General features: G+C 52.8%; 7 protein-coding genes across 7 annotated transcripts; 5 read left to right on the top strand and 2 right to left on the bottom strand.

Moving 5' to 3' along the window:
* Positions 1-3: 3 nt before the first annotated feature.
* On the top strand, positions 4-1,055 carry rip1 (ubiquinol--cytochrome-c reductase catalytic subunit RIP1; the record flags this gene model as incomplete). The annotated part of the gene is made up of 3 exons (XM_056882643.1): positions 4-436; positions 572-660; positions 723-1,055. 3 exons carry the CDS (start codon positions 4-6, stop codon positions 1,053-1,055), a joined length of 855 nt encoding a protein of 284 aa, XP_056744484.1.
* A 649-nt stretch (positions 1,056-1,704) lies between these two features.
* Positions 1,705-3,236, bottom strand: she9 (putative mitochondrion biogenesis protein (She9); the record flags this gene model as incomplete). The annotated part of the gene is made up of 2 exons (XM_056882642.1): positions 1,705-2,585; positions 2,642-3,236. 2 exons carry the CDS (start codon positions 3,234-3,236, stop codon positions 1,705-1,707), a joined length of 1,476 nt encoding a protein of 491 aa, XP_056744483.1.
* A 1,269-nt stretch (positions 3,237-4,505) lies between these two features.
* Positions 4,506-5,014, bottom strand: N7443_002585 (putative stress response RCI peptide; the record flags this gene model as incomplete). The annotated part of the gene is made up of 2 exons (XM_056882641.1): positions 4,506-4,888; positions 4,957-5,014. 2 exons carry the CDS (start codon positions 5,012-5,014, stop codon positions 4,506-4,508), a joined length of 441 nt encoding a protein of 146 aa, XP_056744482.1.
* Positions 5,015-6,355: 1,341 nt separating this feature from the next.
* N7443_002584 (SH3 domain protein) lies at positions 6,356-8,070 on the top strand (the record flags this gene model as incomplete). The annotated part of the gene is made up of 3 exons (XM_056882640.1): positions 6,356-6,447; positions 6,506-6,589; positions 6,645-8,070. 3 exons carry the CDS (start codon positions 6,356-6,358, stop codon positions 8,068-8,070), a joined length of 1,602 nt encoding a protein of 533 aa, XP_056744481.1.
* A 762-nt stretch (positions 8,071-8,832) lies between these two features.
* N7443_002583 (glutathione S-transferase family protein) lies at positions 8,833-9,679 on the top strand (the record flags this gene model as incomplete). Its single annotated transcript, XM_056882639.1, has 3 exons — positions 8,833-8,985; positions 9,059-9,400; positions 9,470-9,679. The coding sequence occupies 3 exons, from the start codon at positions 8,833-8,835 to the stop codon at positions 9,677-9,679; spliced, it is 705 nt and encodes a 234-aa protein (XP_056744480.1).
* An 822-nt stretch (positions 9,680-10,501) lies between these two features.
* Positions 10,502-11,243, top strand: N7443_002582 (actin-binding ADF family protein; the record flags this gene model as incomplete). Its single annotated transcript, XM_056882638.1, has 5 exons — positions 10,502-10,507; positions 10,570-10,580; positions 10,648-10,896; positions 11,002-11,050; positions 11,103-11,243. 5 exons carry the CDS (start codon positions 10,502-10,504, stop codon positions 11,241-11,243), a joined length of 456 nt encoding a protein of 151 aa, XP_056744479.1.
* Positions 11,244-12,019: 776 nt separating this feature from the next.
* N7443_002581 (cytochrome c oxidase subunit IV family protein) lies at positions 12,020-12,810 on the top strand (the record flags this gene model as incomplete). Its single annotated transcript, XM_056882637.1, has 3 exons — positions 12,020-12,266; positions 12,426-12,619; positions 12,721-12,810. 3 exons carry the CDS (start codon positions 12,020-12,022, stop codon positions 12,808-12,810), a joined length of 531 nt encoding a protein of 176 aa, XP_056744478.1.
* Positions 12,811-13,668: the final 858 nt, after the last annotated feature.

The following is a 13,668-nucleotide window of genomic DNA, read 5'->3' as shown; positions in this document are numbered from 1 at the left end:
CCAATGACAGGCCCCGTGATTCCGATCGCTAGCGAAAGCTCTGGCTCCGACTTCACTTCCGACTTCATCCACCCTCCTCACTACCTCCCTCCCCTCTCCCCAATTGCGGTCAACAACCCCGTCCGTGTGGTCAATCGCCTCACCATGTCGCTCTCCGCCGCTTCCAGCACTCTGCTGCGCACCTGCGCCCGCCAACAGCTGCCTACCGCCCGCGCCGCCGTCACCTCCTGCCAGCAGACGAGGGGAGTCGCCGATGCGAAGGCCTCCTTCGAGAGCCCCTTCGCCACTGCCAATGAGCGTGGCTCCACCTTGAAGATCCCCAACTTCAGCAAATACCAGTCCAGCAAGTCCCCTCGTTCCAACCAGGTCTTCTCCTACTTCATGGCCGGCACCATGGGTCTGGCTACCGCCGTCGGTGCCAAGGCTACTGTCCAGGGTACGTTCTCAGTCCTGATTTAGTTCCCCCTTTCGTGATGATACGACCGTGATATCCGGGTGGAGTTGGATGGATTCCGACGATAATGGCACGCGACAAGGATTACCGAGACTGACCGTGCGATTTCCCTTACAGACTTCCTGGTCAACATGTCCGCCTCCGCCGACGTCCTGGCCCAGGCCAAGGTTGAGATTACTCTCGGTGCTATCCCTGAGGGCAAGAACGTACGTGGAATCGCCATTCCTATCTTCCCCCGAACCCTCTCCTAACATAACCCCCCAAACAGGTCATCATCAAGTGGCGTGGCAAGCCCGTCTTCATTCGTCACCGTACCCAGGATGAGATCAACGAGGCCCGCGAGACAAAGTGGGAGAGTCTCCGTGACCCCCAGTCCGACGACGAGCGTGTTCAGAAGCCTGAGTGGCTCGTCATGCTGGGTGTCTGCACCCACTTGGGTTGTGTGCCCATCGGCGAGGCCGGTGACTACGGCGGCTGGTTCTGCCCTTGCCACGGTTCTCACTACGATATCTCCGGCCGTATCCGCAGGGGTCCTGCTCCTCTTAACCTCGAGGTTCCCGCCTACCAGTTCCCCGAGGAGGATACTCTTGTTATCGGTTAAGCGACCCTCCCAAAATATCCCCATACACGTTTCGACGGGTTAGTCCCGATGTTCGCGGGGCTTTGTTTCGTTTAGACCGAGGTTGAAGAGGGTTGAGGGGACGTGTCTGTGTATGTGTTTGTGTGATCTTTTTCCGTTTTAGACAGAGCGGCTGTGTGTCTTGCCAAGATTAAGAGACCGTGTTTTAATATGGACAAAAAATGAGCCTCTTTTTTACCCCTTTTTGTGTCCTCGGTCTCGAGTCGCTGCGACGTGGGTGTTCAGTCTCTTCTGCTTCCTGTTTGGGCTGTTCGACCTGCACAGTGGTCTCCTTGAGTACATACTTGTGTTCTATATTGCCAGTGTATTGCCTAGTCATGAATTTTCCTTTGTTATACACCACGTGCTTCCAGGATTCCATTTAAAAGATGCGGATTTTTAGTCAACGTAATGGTATAGGTGGGCATTATGCATCTCTATGTATGAGCCTCAGAGGAAATTTTGAATATATTGATACAAGGGTCCGAAACCCAACTATGTTTCTTTCTCTATACAAATGGTGACTCAAGGACTGATGTATGAGACAAATCCGGCAGAGCCAAGGGATCAAAAGAGGGAAATATGAACATCCTCTTGCCCTGTCCAAATTTACATTACCAAGACAGGGCCTTTACCGAGGCCTCACTACCGCAATCAATAGACCCATGACGACTGCGCCGGCTGCGGCGCTCTGAACAGCAACCATGGTCATGTCATGCTGAGAAATGGTAATGCTGCGCAGGTTGAAAAGCTCACTGGAAACCTGCCGCCAGTATTCGAGAGACAATGGTGAGGAGGAGATGTCAGAGAGGCGGGAGTAGAGAGATGAGGCGTCGCTAGCCATGGTAGTGGCTGCAGGCGTAGCATCAGTAGCGGAAGTGAGCGAAGCATCAGTAGTGACTGCAGACGAGGGAACACTCTTCTCTGCAACAGGAATAATGGTTCCAGCAGATTCAGTAGAAGAGGTTTCAAGGGTAGAGTCAATGACCTCCGGAAGAATAGGGGCCAGGACAGATGCAGGAATATTGCCCTGAGCAGCAACATGATGCAAAGCCTTCTCCTTCTCCATGGCCTCAACAACCTTATCCTCGAATCCCTTGACCAACCGGCGCCGGCGCCAGGGCTCAACGGCAATCTGGAAGATCAGGAACAGAAGAACGTTCATGCCCATAAGTCCCCAGGTACCCCAAGTAGACATACGGCGGATCTTGTCCGACCACACCTGCTCTTCGTGATAACGTGAAAGAATACATTTACTCAGCGACGCAGCAGCTTCTTCGGCCTCGCGTTCAGCCCGAGACAACGCTTCTTGGGTCTCAACCTCGGAGACCTCGTTGGTGTGGTCATTGCGGTAGAGGAGTGTGAAACGCTCCAGGTCGGTTGGAGACCAGGCATGCTTGCGCTGCAGGAGCTCGTTCACCTCGCGCTGCGAGTTCGAGCGGCGGTTAATCGCAGTTGTGTAGTCTTCCTTTGCTTGTCTGACGTGTGCACGAGCTTCACGGAGTCGGTCCTCTGGTAAAGTGAAAATATTAGTCTCAAGCCTGGGCGTGATAACAGAATAGACACACCTTGAATGTGGATTTCTTTCTTCAGAGCCTCAATCTCAGAGTATCCCGTAAAGTCGTTTAACCGTTGGCCAGCCACAAAGACATTGGACTGTAAATTGTCCATCATCGTGCTGAATTGCTTCGACATTTGAGACCGCCGGCTCTCCAAGTACGACGGGAGACCTCCGCTCCTTGCGCGGTCGGCATTGGAGCTCTCCTCTTTACGAGTCTGCTCTCCCTGATCCGACGACTCCTTCTCGCTCGCATCCGGTTGAGACTCTCGAGTCACCCCGTCATTCTCCGCAGAGGTATTCGGCCGAGCAGCCCCCGCATCCACCTCCGGAATGACAACCGCCTCAGGCGCCTGCCGCACTGCCTGAATCAGCCTCTCAGCATCATTGTTGGCCTTGTCTTTATCATCGAGGGGTGAGTATATGAATGGTTGTCGGCGGAATTGGCATTGTAAGCAGACTGAGAAGGTCCGCGAGGTCGGTCTAACGGAATTGACTGTCGGAGCTGTCGGGCGGAATGGAGCTCGCACCGGTGTGGAGGTGGTTCGTGTGACGTGTATGCTGGACCGAAGTGATTGCCGGAACAGCAATGGCATGGACTGCATGACCGAGTCGAGTGCCTGGCGCCGGAGGGAGTGCTCAGGTAGTTGTTGGGAGCGAGAATGCCGGCTCGGAAGAGGATTGTCTCGGAGCGGGCTCGGGCTACCGCTTATCAGATGGGGACACGCTTATATGTAGGATACCTACACAACACAGCTTGTTGACAAGTAATTATTCATCATAGTGATTTGATTACCAGTACGTAGATAAGCCTGGTAGGTACGGCTTATGACAATATAACTTGTCTTGTGAATATTTTGGTGCTTTCAGTCCTCTATATATAATGCGGCACGTGGTTTCCCAAGAATTCAACCCGATTTACAGCTGCACCATGACTACAATACACATGATTATAAACAGCGACCGTGACTTGTTCTCCCAAACTGATCGATTATTATTTGAAAGGATATCCTGCTAAGAAAACCAAGAGAATGTTAAATAAAAAGCTCCGGAGAGATGCACGAAAAGAGGTCGAGAAATGATTGAAGAATTAATTCTGGAAAAGCTTTTAGATCGGCTTCTCAGTCATGCAGCAGACGAGCACCTGAGCGAGTACCGAACCGTATATTGGACGTCAAACATTGGAAGCTTAAACGGCACCTATCTGCTCTCATTTGGCGGCGCATTGCACAGAGTGAGCCTAGACTACTTACATGTCTACTTCTATGGCGACTGAGTACGTGGCGGTGTATCCCCGCGAGGACACCGACCTACTCATCTGCCATCACTACGGTCTCTGTTACTGCACCAGGGATACGTCGACTGTTGTTGCTACGCGGGTTGATACCGTCCTAGCTTGCTCATGTTCTTCACCTGCCTTACTAATATCTAGACGTATGATCCAATGTGTATTGTCATTATAATTCACCGTTACCCAGTCCGGTAGATTGAACATCTTGAACCCTTGCGGCCTTTTACGTCCAGAAATAGACCCAAAAAAACTCCACTGGTATTATCGGAAGACTCCAAGTCGTCACTTTCTAGCCCAGGCATGAGACAGCCAATCACCATCTTCCAGAAAGCAGTGGCTATGATTCTCTTGATATCAGTGCTATATCGTATATTGCAAACGAGAGCCCGAACAAAGAAACTCAGCATAGAGAAGTATTGATAACACGATGAGTCAAAACTACAAAGAAAATTAAAGCATTTCCATCGTCAAAGTCATAAGAGTCTCGTGTGCAGGATGCATTTACGACAAGCCCGCACAGACAAGCGCATGGCAGGGACCACGGTCAAGTGGGGGGTAGACACCACGGTCGAAATGTCTCTCTTCAATCTTGGGTCTGCACCTTGTGGTCACCCCTCACAGCCTCGGCGTAGGTGGGGGGCGCATGGCTGCTGCCACCTTGGCCTTGCGGGTGGCTGGAAGCATCAGCCTGAGGACGTGGTTGCTGGTCCACGGTTCCGTATCCGCGTTGGGTGGGATTCTGGGGAGGCTGGTGTGAGACGTAGTAGTAGGTCACGCGACCATCTTCGAGATCGCGGCGCTGGCTGGAGCCACCGGGGATAGGCTCGTAGGCTGCATCGTCGTAGTCGGGATCTGGGTATTTGAGGATAATGTACCATGCGTGAATGAGACCGGGGACGTAGCCGAGTAGAGAGAGGGCGATGTTGATGATGGAGTCAGCGGAGCAGATACCTGCCTTGATCCAGACTGTGGAAGAGTTGATTAGCGGGTTGATTCATGGGATTGTCTCGCCATATGCCGGGAGTGAGGGTTACCGGCGATGGGCGGGAAGAAGACGGCCAGCACGGCCAGGAAGATATCGGAGCTACACATGTCTCCGGGGAGGGATATTGTGCTCTATCACTTGCAGAGACGTGGGAACCGGGTCGAAGATAATCAGAGCTCGAAATGAAAGTTTATCGAGGATATGTTGACGTGCAGAAGGCTTGGATGAGTCTTACATTCCCCAACGACGACCTTCATGGCAGCCTGTGATCAGATGACGTTGATCACATGACCGCTGTTCCATGGATTGTGTTCCTGCACCCGACTAGAACCTATACTTCTACTGCTACTAGCCACTAGTTGAAACAATTATCCAAGGTATCTCTCGGCATTGAATACAGGTATCGGACTTGCATGGTTTGGCATGAGATGGTCGACTGTCCGGGCCAAGGTTCTAGCCAGCGGGTGGACACCCAGGTCTTCACAACCATTTGGAGCACACTCCCCCACTTCATCGGTTGCACTGTGTGCACTGGTCCACCTAAGTATGGAGCCCCTCGCAGAACGATAGCTCACATTATCTAGTACGGCTATACGCTGTACGAAGTTCAACACTTGCATCATGCAAGGCGGAAGATTACGAGTCAAGAAAATTTGCGAAACGGGCGGGTGATAGCGATCGCCCGATGGGTCCGCAGGTCGCGCGGTGAGTGGAGGGTGGTTTACGCCAGGAACAGGTCGGGGATAGCCTGGTCAGGAACGGCACAGTCAGCTATCTAACGAGGGCGCGACCGTTGTTATTCCTGGGAAGCTCCCAGAATTGGGTACGGACACGTAGAATATGTGGTAAACGGTAAACAATACCCAAGGGACTGGACCTGGGGACCTATGGACCTATGGGTCTATGGATTTATAGATTTATGATCTTCATATTGGACCCCCTGATGGCCCGGTAAGACACGTTACGCTTTGTACGGCCAAATTTGGTGTATTTCCCAGCCTTTTGGGCGCTAAGACCCTCGTTTCACAGCAGTTCGTCCACCCCCTAAAACTCGTAGGCCCCATACGCCCAGACCACTTCTCATCTCTCATATCGACTCGTCTCTTCTCTCTTTCCCTCTCGATTGGTCATCGTTTTCCCATTCACCCTTCGATTCTTCGATTCTCTGCGCCTCCGGGGCTCCATTGATCTTTCCTTCCCGGGTCTACGGCAACTGTCCGCCCCAGTCATTCGTTTACTTTTCTTTAGCACTTTCTTTCTCGCCTGAGGCACCTTTCGTGTGTGACCTGGAGTCTACATTCTCGCTCGGAATTGGAAACCGCTGGAATAATTGCGCAGACATGCGATTCGTGTAATCCCTGAACCTTCTTGATCTCTAGTCGTGACACATTTCGCGGCAAGCATTCCTCGAAGATATCAAGAGGGGTTGCCGAAGATTCCGCCTCAACATGTCCGACTGTCTCTCTTTGTCGGGCTCCAGCGCCTGTTCTGCCTGGAGTAGCGCCTCAGTAACCCTCAACTCAACTCAATACGCGGACTTGTAAGTCGCATGCGGCATAAGGACGGACGCGAAGGCAATTACTGACTCAACCGCACAGCCCTTGGCTTGAAAGCGTTTCCAACATCACTTCATTCGACGAGTCCCTCAAAAATTATGTCCAAGATACCCTGGTCACCACCAAGTAAGTCACCACAGCAATGGGGCTTGAGCTGGGAGAAATTAACCCAAACGCGTAGATATGTCGACCTTTTGGGATGCCTGGGCTACAATTCCAGCGCATTGAACAACTACTATGCCCAATACACCACCAGCGTCATTTGCAGTGGCCTCATTCAGAGCTCCAAGGATTCGTGCGACTTGTCCGATGACGACTCAGAGCCTCTATGCGCAGAGACCTGTGCGCTCCATGCGACCAGCGAACAGGAGATTTTGATCAACAAAAATCTCTGCCCGAGCACCGACAAGAAATACATGGCACAAATCCGATCCGACTTTACTATTTGCTCGAACCCATCCGGTTCGCTTACTGGGAGTTGTGTCGAGGGATCCACCAACGAGCCAAACAACTGTGGTTTTGCCTCCAACACCATCGGTCTCTGCACCTACTGCTCATCCAGCTCTCCCAACTCGACCGATACATGCTGCTCGAGCGCCAACGCGGCCTCTCGCTGCAAGGGCGTCAGCATCCCGGCCTCCACTGTAACTCTTCAGCCGATCGTGACAACCACCGCGGCTACCGGCGCCGGCGCCAGCGCCAGTAATAAGGGTTTGTCAGGGGGTGCGATTGCAGGCATTGTGATTGGATCTGTGGCAGGAGCTGCCATTCTGGCTGCCCTGGCCGTTTTGCTATTCCTCTGCGGTCGCCGACGTCGCCAGACCCAGAACGAAGGGGGATTGAACCAACCAACCCCGCAGCGTAAAGGCGCTTCTCCACCTATGCAACAGGTGGACAGCCCGTTAACTCCCACAAACAATGTTACTATGGTTCCCGGTGGCCGTGTTACGCGGATGTCTGCCTTGCGTGAGATGCCCAGCACTTCTTCCCCAGCCTACTCGCGAACTTCAGGTGCCATGTTTGGCGGTGCAAAGTATGCCAGCGATTCCTCTGATTCAGAAGCCATGGGTGCCAGCCCTGGAGCCATGTCCAGGAGGATACCCCCGGTGACCGGAAAGCGTCACGGGTCACTTTCGAGTAGCTCAGCTCTGGCTGGACTGGAGAGTGACAGTTCACCCCTCTCGGGCACCGCAAATCAATATTCATCTCCTGAAGGATTCACAAGTGGTCAGTCGGAGCAGATGTCATACTTCCGCGACTATTACTCGCAAGATGATATTCATCCCGGTGACAAGGTTGCTGCTCTCTGGGCCTATTCTCCCCGAGCAGGCGATGAATTCGAGCTTGATCGCGGTGAGATGTTGAAGGTCATTGGTATCTGGGACGATGGCTGGGCTACTGGTGTCCGTCTCAACGAGCGGGCCGAGGACTACGACATTCGCCATCGCGAGCAGCGCGATAGTGGCGTCTCCAATGGCTCGCGCCGACCAGTCTCCTCTCCTGCGACTTCTGGCGAAATTAAGGCATTCCCGCTGGTCTGCATCTGTATGCCCCAACATTGGCGGAAGATCATCGACGGTGGAGTGCAGGAGGAAGACGAGATTTAAGCACTAGGGAGAGATTCCCTTGTTTCATGCGAGATGACGCCCTGACGACAGCGTGTGCAGCATCCTCTTTCGTCGTGCCAGCTTCGTGAGGAGTTCGACCTGTGCTTTTTATTTTCACTCTTCGGCTGGCCGCTCGACGACCTTTGAGGTTATCCGATGTGTTCTCGGTTTTTTTATATTTTTTTTATCGTATTCTATATACCCCCCTTATACGGCGATCGATCTCCTCGTCCCTTTCTTTTTTCTTTCTTTTTCTACCCTTATTTCTGGAACCGGACGCTGGTGCGACGGGCTCAAACGAAGCAAACCATTTATCTGCTGGACTTGACTTTGTTCCGTCTTATTTATGTACACGATACCCAGCTGTTGAGCTCCGCGGTCATGATGAGTTCCCGTGCGATTCTCCGGTGAATTGGTCTTTTTGAGGATATCGGACACATATAGTGCAAGCATTAATGTATGTACATAATTAGACTTGAATTCTTACATTGCAGAGAACATTGGAAGTTTGTATAGCAAGATTTTCCCGATGTGAGAGTCCCGCCCCCCACCTTCTCCTCATTACTTATCCGGCTCGGCGTTAAGCTACTGAAACCCGGGGAACGATTTCGCCATAATAATGCGTACGCCACGGGACTTTTGCCACGGGACTATTATTTACTAATCCAAACCCCTCCTCTATTCCATGATAGCATAAATAATTGCGTCTTCCCCCTCATTGTCAGGTCCTCAACTTCGATTTCCTCTCACAGCCAAACAACCATGTCCCAGCCCAAGATCATCCTCTACACCAACCGCGACTGCCCTTGGGCACACCGTGCCCACATTGCCCTGAAAGAAACTGGCCTGGACTACGAAGAAGTCACTATCGACCTGAACACTCCCCGCGAGCCCTGGTACCTTGAGGTCAACCCGGTAAGTACTCCTGCCTAGGTGTATCAAGACCTAGCGGCCTGAGTCCAGGCATATAACTAACACCGTCATACAGCGTGGTCTGGTCCCCAGTCTCTCATATAACGGGAACATCATTACCGAGTCTGGCATTGTCGCCCAGTTCATTGCCGACGCCCACCCATCCCACCTCCTCCCGCCATCCGGTCCAGCCGAGAATGCTCTGTACCGTTCCCGCGTCGCATTCTTTGTCGATGCCTTCTTCAGCAAGGTCGTTCCGAGTCTCTTCCCCAGTCTCAAGGCAGCTTCGGAGGAAGAGCGTGATGCCGCTGCTGAGGCTTTGGTTGCTGCCGCTGTGAAGGAGATTGAGCCACTCCTGGCCGATACTGAGGGCAAAGGCCCTTTCTTCGGTGGTAGTGATAAGCTGACTCTGGCCGAGGTATGTCTTTAGGCTTTCTTTCCGCACGATATTTGTGTTTATCATGATAATTTATACTGACTGGAATAGGTCCAATCGGGCTCCTTCTTGCTGCGCATTCTTGGCTTCAGTAAGCCTGAGCATGGTCTCGTTAGCGCTAAGCTGCCTGCTCTGCTGGAGAAGGCACCGCGCTTCAAGCGCTGGGCGGAGGCTACCATCGCCCACGAGAGTGTTAACTTCATTTTCGATGAGAAGGCCGTTGCTGATAAGATGAGGGCTAGGTTCGCGCCTAAGGCTTAGACTGCTATATTTTCAATGATTGGAGCTGTTTGCTGGATCATATGCTCAAGAATATGGGAATGAGATTTATGAAATTGATATTCAATTGCAAGGATCCTTTGACAAAGTAAAGATAGTACAGACAGAATCAGGTATCAATTTTGTGGGCCTAACAGAAACCTGGAGGGGCACTGACGTGGTCGGCGGACAGTCCCATGGTTAGGGGTCGAGTCCAAATTTAGCCTGCAGGCGTCCTTTTAGGTACCTGGGCACCCCATCTTGGGCATTTTAGATCGATTGGAGCCTCAAAGTAAGCTCCGTAGGCTGCTGTAAATGTCATGCAGGCCCCATCGAAAGTATGTCCGGTGATGTGATCTCCAACAACCCTACTGCCGGTGCTGCGGAGATGATTGAGACGGATATGAGAATGTCTAGGCTACCAACAACCATTGTAGACGCCTAGGGTGATAATCAAAGATGTCCAAGCCATTTAAAAAAGCAAACAAGTCAAGATAACGTATATAAAAAACAGCCGAGACCATGTCAGCCCGCATTGTTTACCACGCATAGGTGTTCCGGCATCACGTGCAGCGCCCCCCCCACCACCATCGCAACACCTGGGCAACGACCCCTCCGCCTCCTCCCCATCACTCCTCATCATTGTCCCCTCTCCCTTGTACTTTGCTTCTCTGTAAGTTGCTCACTAACTGCTACCGTCGGAATTGTCGACAGACACCCCCAGCGCCTCGTGGCCACCAGATTCTGCGAACTCCGCCACTGACATCGTGTGCCAGCCTAGGCGACCGGTCGTCTTTTTGATTTCTTTCATCTCCACAAGCAATCATGTCTGTATGTTACTACGAAACTTCTCTTATATATTGTCGCAATATGTTAACTTTGTTGTTGTGCAGCTCGCATCTGGGTACGACAAATTCCCCCTGACCCCTCTTACCCCCCTCCAGACCTCGATATTGATAGTCGATATGCAGTGTTCAGGTTCAGGATGAGTGCATCACTGCATTCAACGAGTTCCGTCTGAGCAAGGGCAAGACCAAGTTCATCATCTACAAGATCTCCGATGACAAGAAGAGCGTTGTTGTCGACGAGGTTGGCCACGACCAGGACTACGAGGTCTTCCGCAGCAAGCTCGATGCTGCTAAGAACGCCAACGGCTCCCCCATGCCCCGTTTCGCTGTCTACGACGTCGAGTATGACCTTGGTAGCGGTGAAGGCAAGCGGTGCGTTATTACCCCCGATGCCTAGATCTCGATCGCGATCTCGATCTCTAGGTATCTCCGCAGCTGATAGGATATGTTCCTTCTGACTTTTATTCGCGATTACAGAAGCAAGATCATCTTCATCTCCTGGGTTCCCAGCGAGACCCCTACTCTGGTACGTTCTATACCCGTCTCGTGCCGCAAGAACGTCGCTAATCCATATGCAGTGGTCCATGATCTACGCCAGCACCCGTGAGCCCCTGAAGAGCGCACTCAACGTCTCCACTTCCCTCCACGCCGACGACAAGTCCGACATCGAGTGGAAGCACGTTCTGAACGAGGCCAGCGGTGGCAAGGCTGGCAAATAGATTGACTCTTTTTGACGGCGCCGGCTGGGCCCGGGCCTCGCGATAAGAGGCTCGACCTCGAATGCGCCACGGCACGATCCTATACCTTCTCCCCGTTCTCCTCGTTTTTCTTCCTAGTTGCAATGCAAAACTGCTACGAATTGGCTGTTTTTCTCTCGTGTGATCAGTGGTATCATGACCTGCAGGGATTCGGGGTTGCCGGTACTGAATTCTTGCTGCCTACTGGATAGATTACGCGGCTTGAAAAGAAATTTGACACTGAACATTTTTCACTTCACTTGGAGTATGTAAATTGGAGGGGGCTATTGTGGCCTTATTGTATATCTAGTGGTGGTACGAGGCTCGGGGGGAAGGTAACGGGCGCACACGTGGGGTTATGGGACGTAGTGCTATTCAGCAGGTGTTTGATCGATAAAATTGGGCATCCATGACCATAGAATAGGCGCTAGAACTGGACTCGCACCCCTGCATCGTATGATACCAACGTGAGTCTGCTGAGAATGATGATGCTTCTCACTGGCAGCCGACGGCCGGGTTGGGCCGCAAAGGGCCAATCAGAGGGCGGCGAAACCCAGTTCAGACGCTAGTCCGGATCCTCGACTTTCCACCTCAAACCACAAGATTCACCTCTTTCTCCATCACCACCCCCTCCACTCTCTCCCCCCCCAGACCGAGTCCGTCCGTGGTCCCAGACTTTGCTGGCCCCGGTCATCCCATTTTTATACCCAATTGACTCGATTTCGACGTGGTGATACCACCTCCCACCCTGCCGCACAATGTTTCTTCGCTCCGTCGCTCGCGCTGTGCCTCGCACCCCGGCCACCCTCCGCGCTGGCCCTGCCGCCGTGAACACCCTGCAGACTCGCTTTGCTTCCGACCATGCTATCTCGAACCCCACCCTCGCCGGCATTGAGAAGCGCTGGGAGGCTATGCCCCCTCAGGAGCAGGCCGAGCTGTGGATGAACCTCCGCGACCGTATGAAGGTTGACTGGCACCAGATGACCCTCCACGAGAAGAAGGCCGGTACGTATTGTCCCTTGTACAATGGGGTTCGTTGTCGGAAGTCGATTTCGTCGTACCCTGCGTCTTCCGAGGGTGAAGTTTGAGGCATCTCAAAAACCGACCCGAACCTTCAATCTTTCCTATCTCGGCGTGCTGATATCTTTTCTTTTCACTCTATAGCTTACTGGATCGCCTTCGGTCCCCACGGCCCCCGTGCCCAGGCTCCCAAGGGTGAGGGCTGGAAGATCTTCTTCAAGGTGGCCCAGCTCACCCTCGCCTCGTTCGGTGTCTTCTACGTTATCCACCTCTTCGGCAAGCCCCTGCCCAAGACCATGTCCAAGGAGTGGCAGGAGGCCTCCAACGAATACGCCAAGGTAAGTACACTCCTCCATGTCCAGCCGCGCGAGTTTGATATCGCCACGACCGCGACCGCAATCGTCCATATATCGGATCCTAACAAGCTTTACTCCTACAGGCCGAGAAGATCAACCCCATTCACGGCATCAGCAAGCCCGACTATGAGGGCCAAGGCTTCGTCCAGAGCCCTTCCGCCGAGAAGCAATAGGTGGGTTAGAAGCCCGAGGGTGAACAGAGTGCAGACGTCGACTTTGGGCGGGGCTGGGATTCGATTGTCGCACGCCCATCAGAGCTCCTTGAGGATCTCTCTCTGGGGCATGGGTCTACTGACGCGAGCGTGATCTGCTCGCATGATGGGCCCCCGACCGGAGCCGATCTGAGCTGTTCACCGAGTCTGTCTTTTTGGTCGACAAGCATCCGAAAATGCGTGTATCCCGTACTGTGCTATAATCAATGTATCTCTTTTGTAGCTATAGAGAAATATGTTGTTTTTCCTTCTTCAATTTTGATGGCGTAGGCGGTCCATGTGTCCTGTTGTCTGTGTCCTGCATATGGCATGGTGCGTCCGGAGGGATTCGGAACCTGCAGCGGCGGTGCGGAGAACCCCTGTCCAGCTGAGTCGTATCGACCATGGGAATTGCGACGTGTTTTTTAGGGGGTTGAGTGTGTATGGGCTGTTAGCTGTAGGTCTAGGTACTGTTTTTACATGGCTATAGAGCTTAAGGGAGGTGTGTGGGAGCTCCCCCAAGGTTCCAAGGCGCTCATACCAGATCGCGGATGGACGGCTTGGGGGCTCCCGAGCAACACGTCAGAGATTTCCACCCGGGGGAAGCTCAGGTCCCCTGCAGGTAGGAAGCACCACCACGCCTCCTATTTCGGGTCAATGGATAAAACGAGTGACTATGCATCTGGTTTGTCCTTGAGAGATTCAATGTAATGTTTTTCGAAGTATGTTAGGTCGAGGTATGGTAATTAGCCTGCATCCGGGCGCCAAGCGGGCCGGTGAGAAAGTGCGAATGTCCCTAGCAACCGGGGGCAACGGCACCTAGGCCGCCACCAAGAAGTT

The sequence above is a fragment of the Penicillium atrosanguineum genome, assembly GCF_028827265.1.
Source record: "Penicillium atrosanguineum strain IBT 20685 chromosome Unknown utg000002l_segment0_segment0, whole genome shotgun sequence".
Classification (NCBI taxonomy): Eukaryota; Fungi; Ascomycota; class Eurotiomycetes; order Eurotiales; family Aspergillaceae; genus Penicillium; species Penicillium atrosanguineum.
Note: the sequence above shows the minus strand (reverse complement) of the source record. Positions and strands in the feature narration are given on the sequence as shown.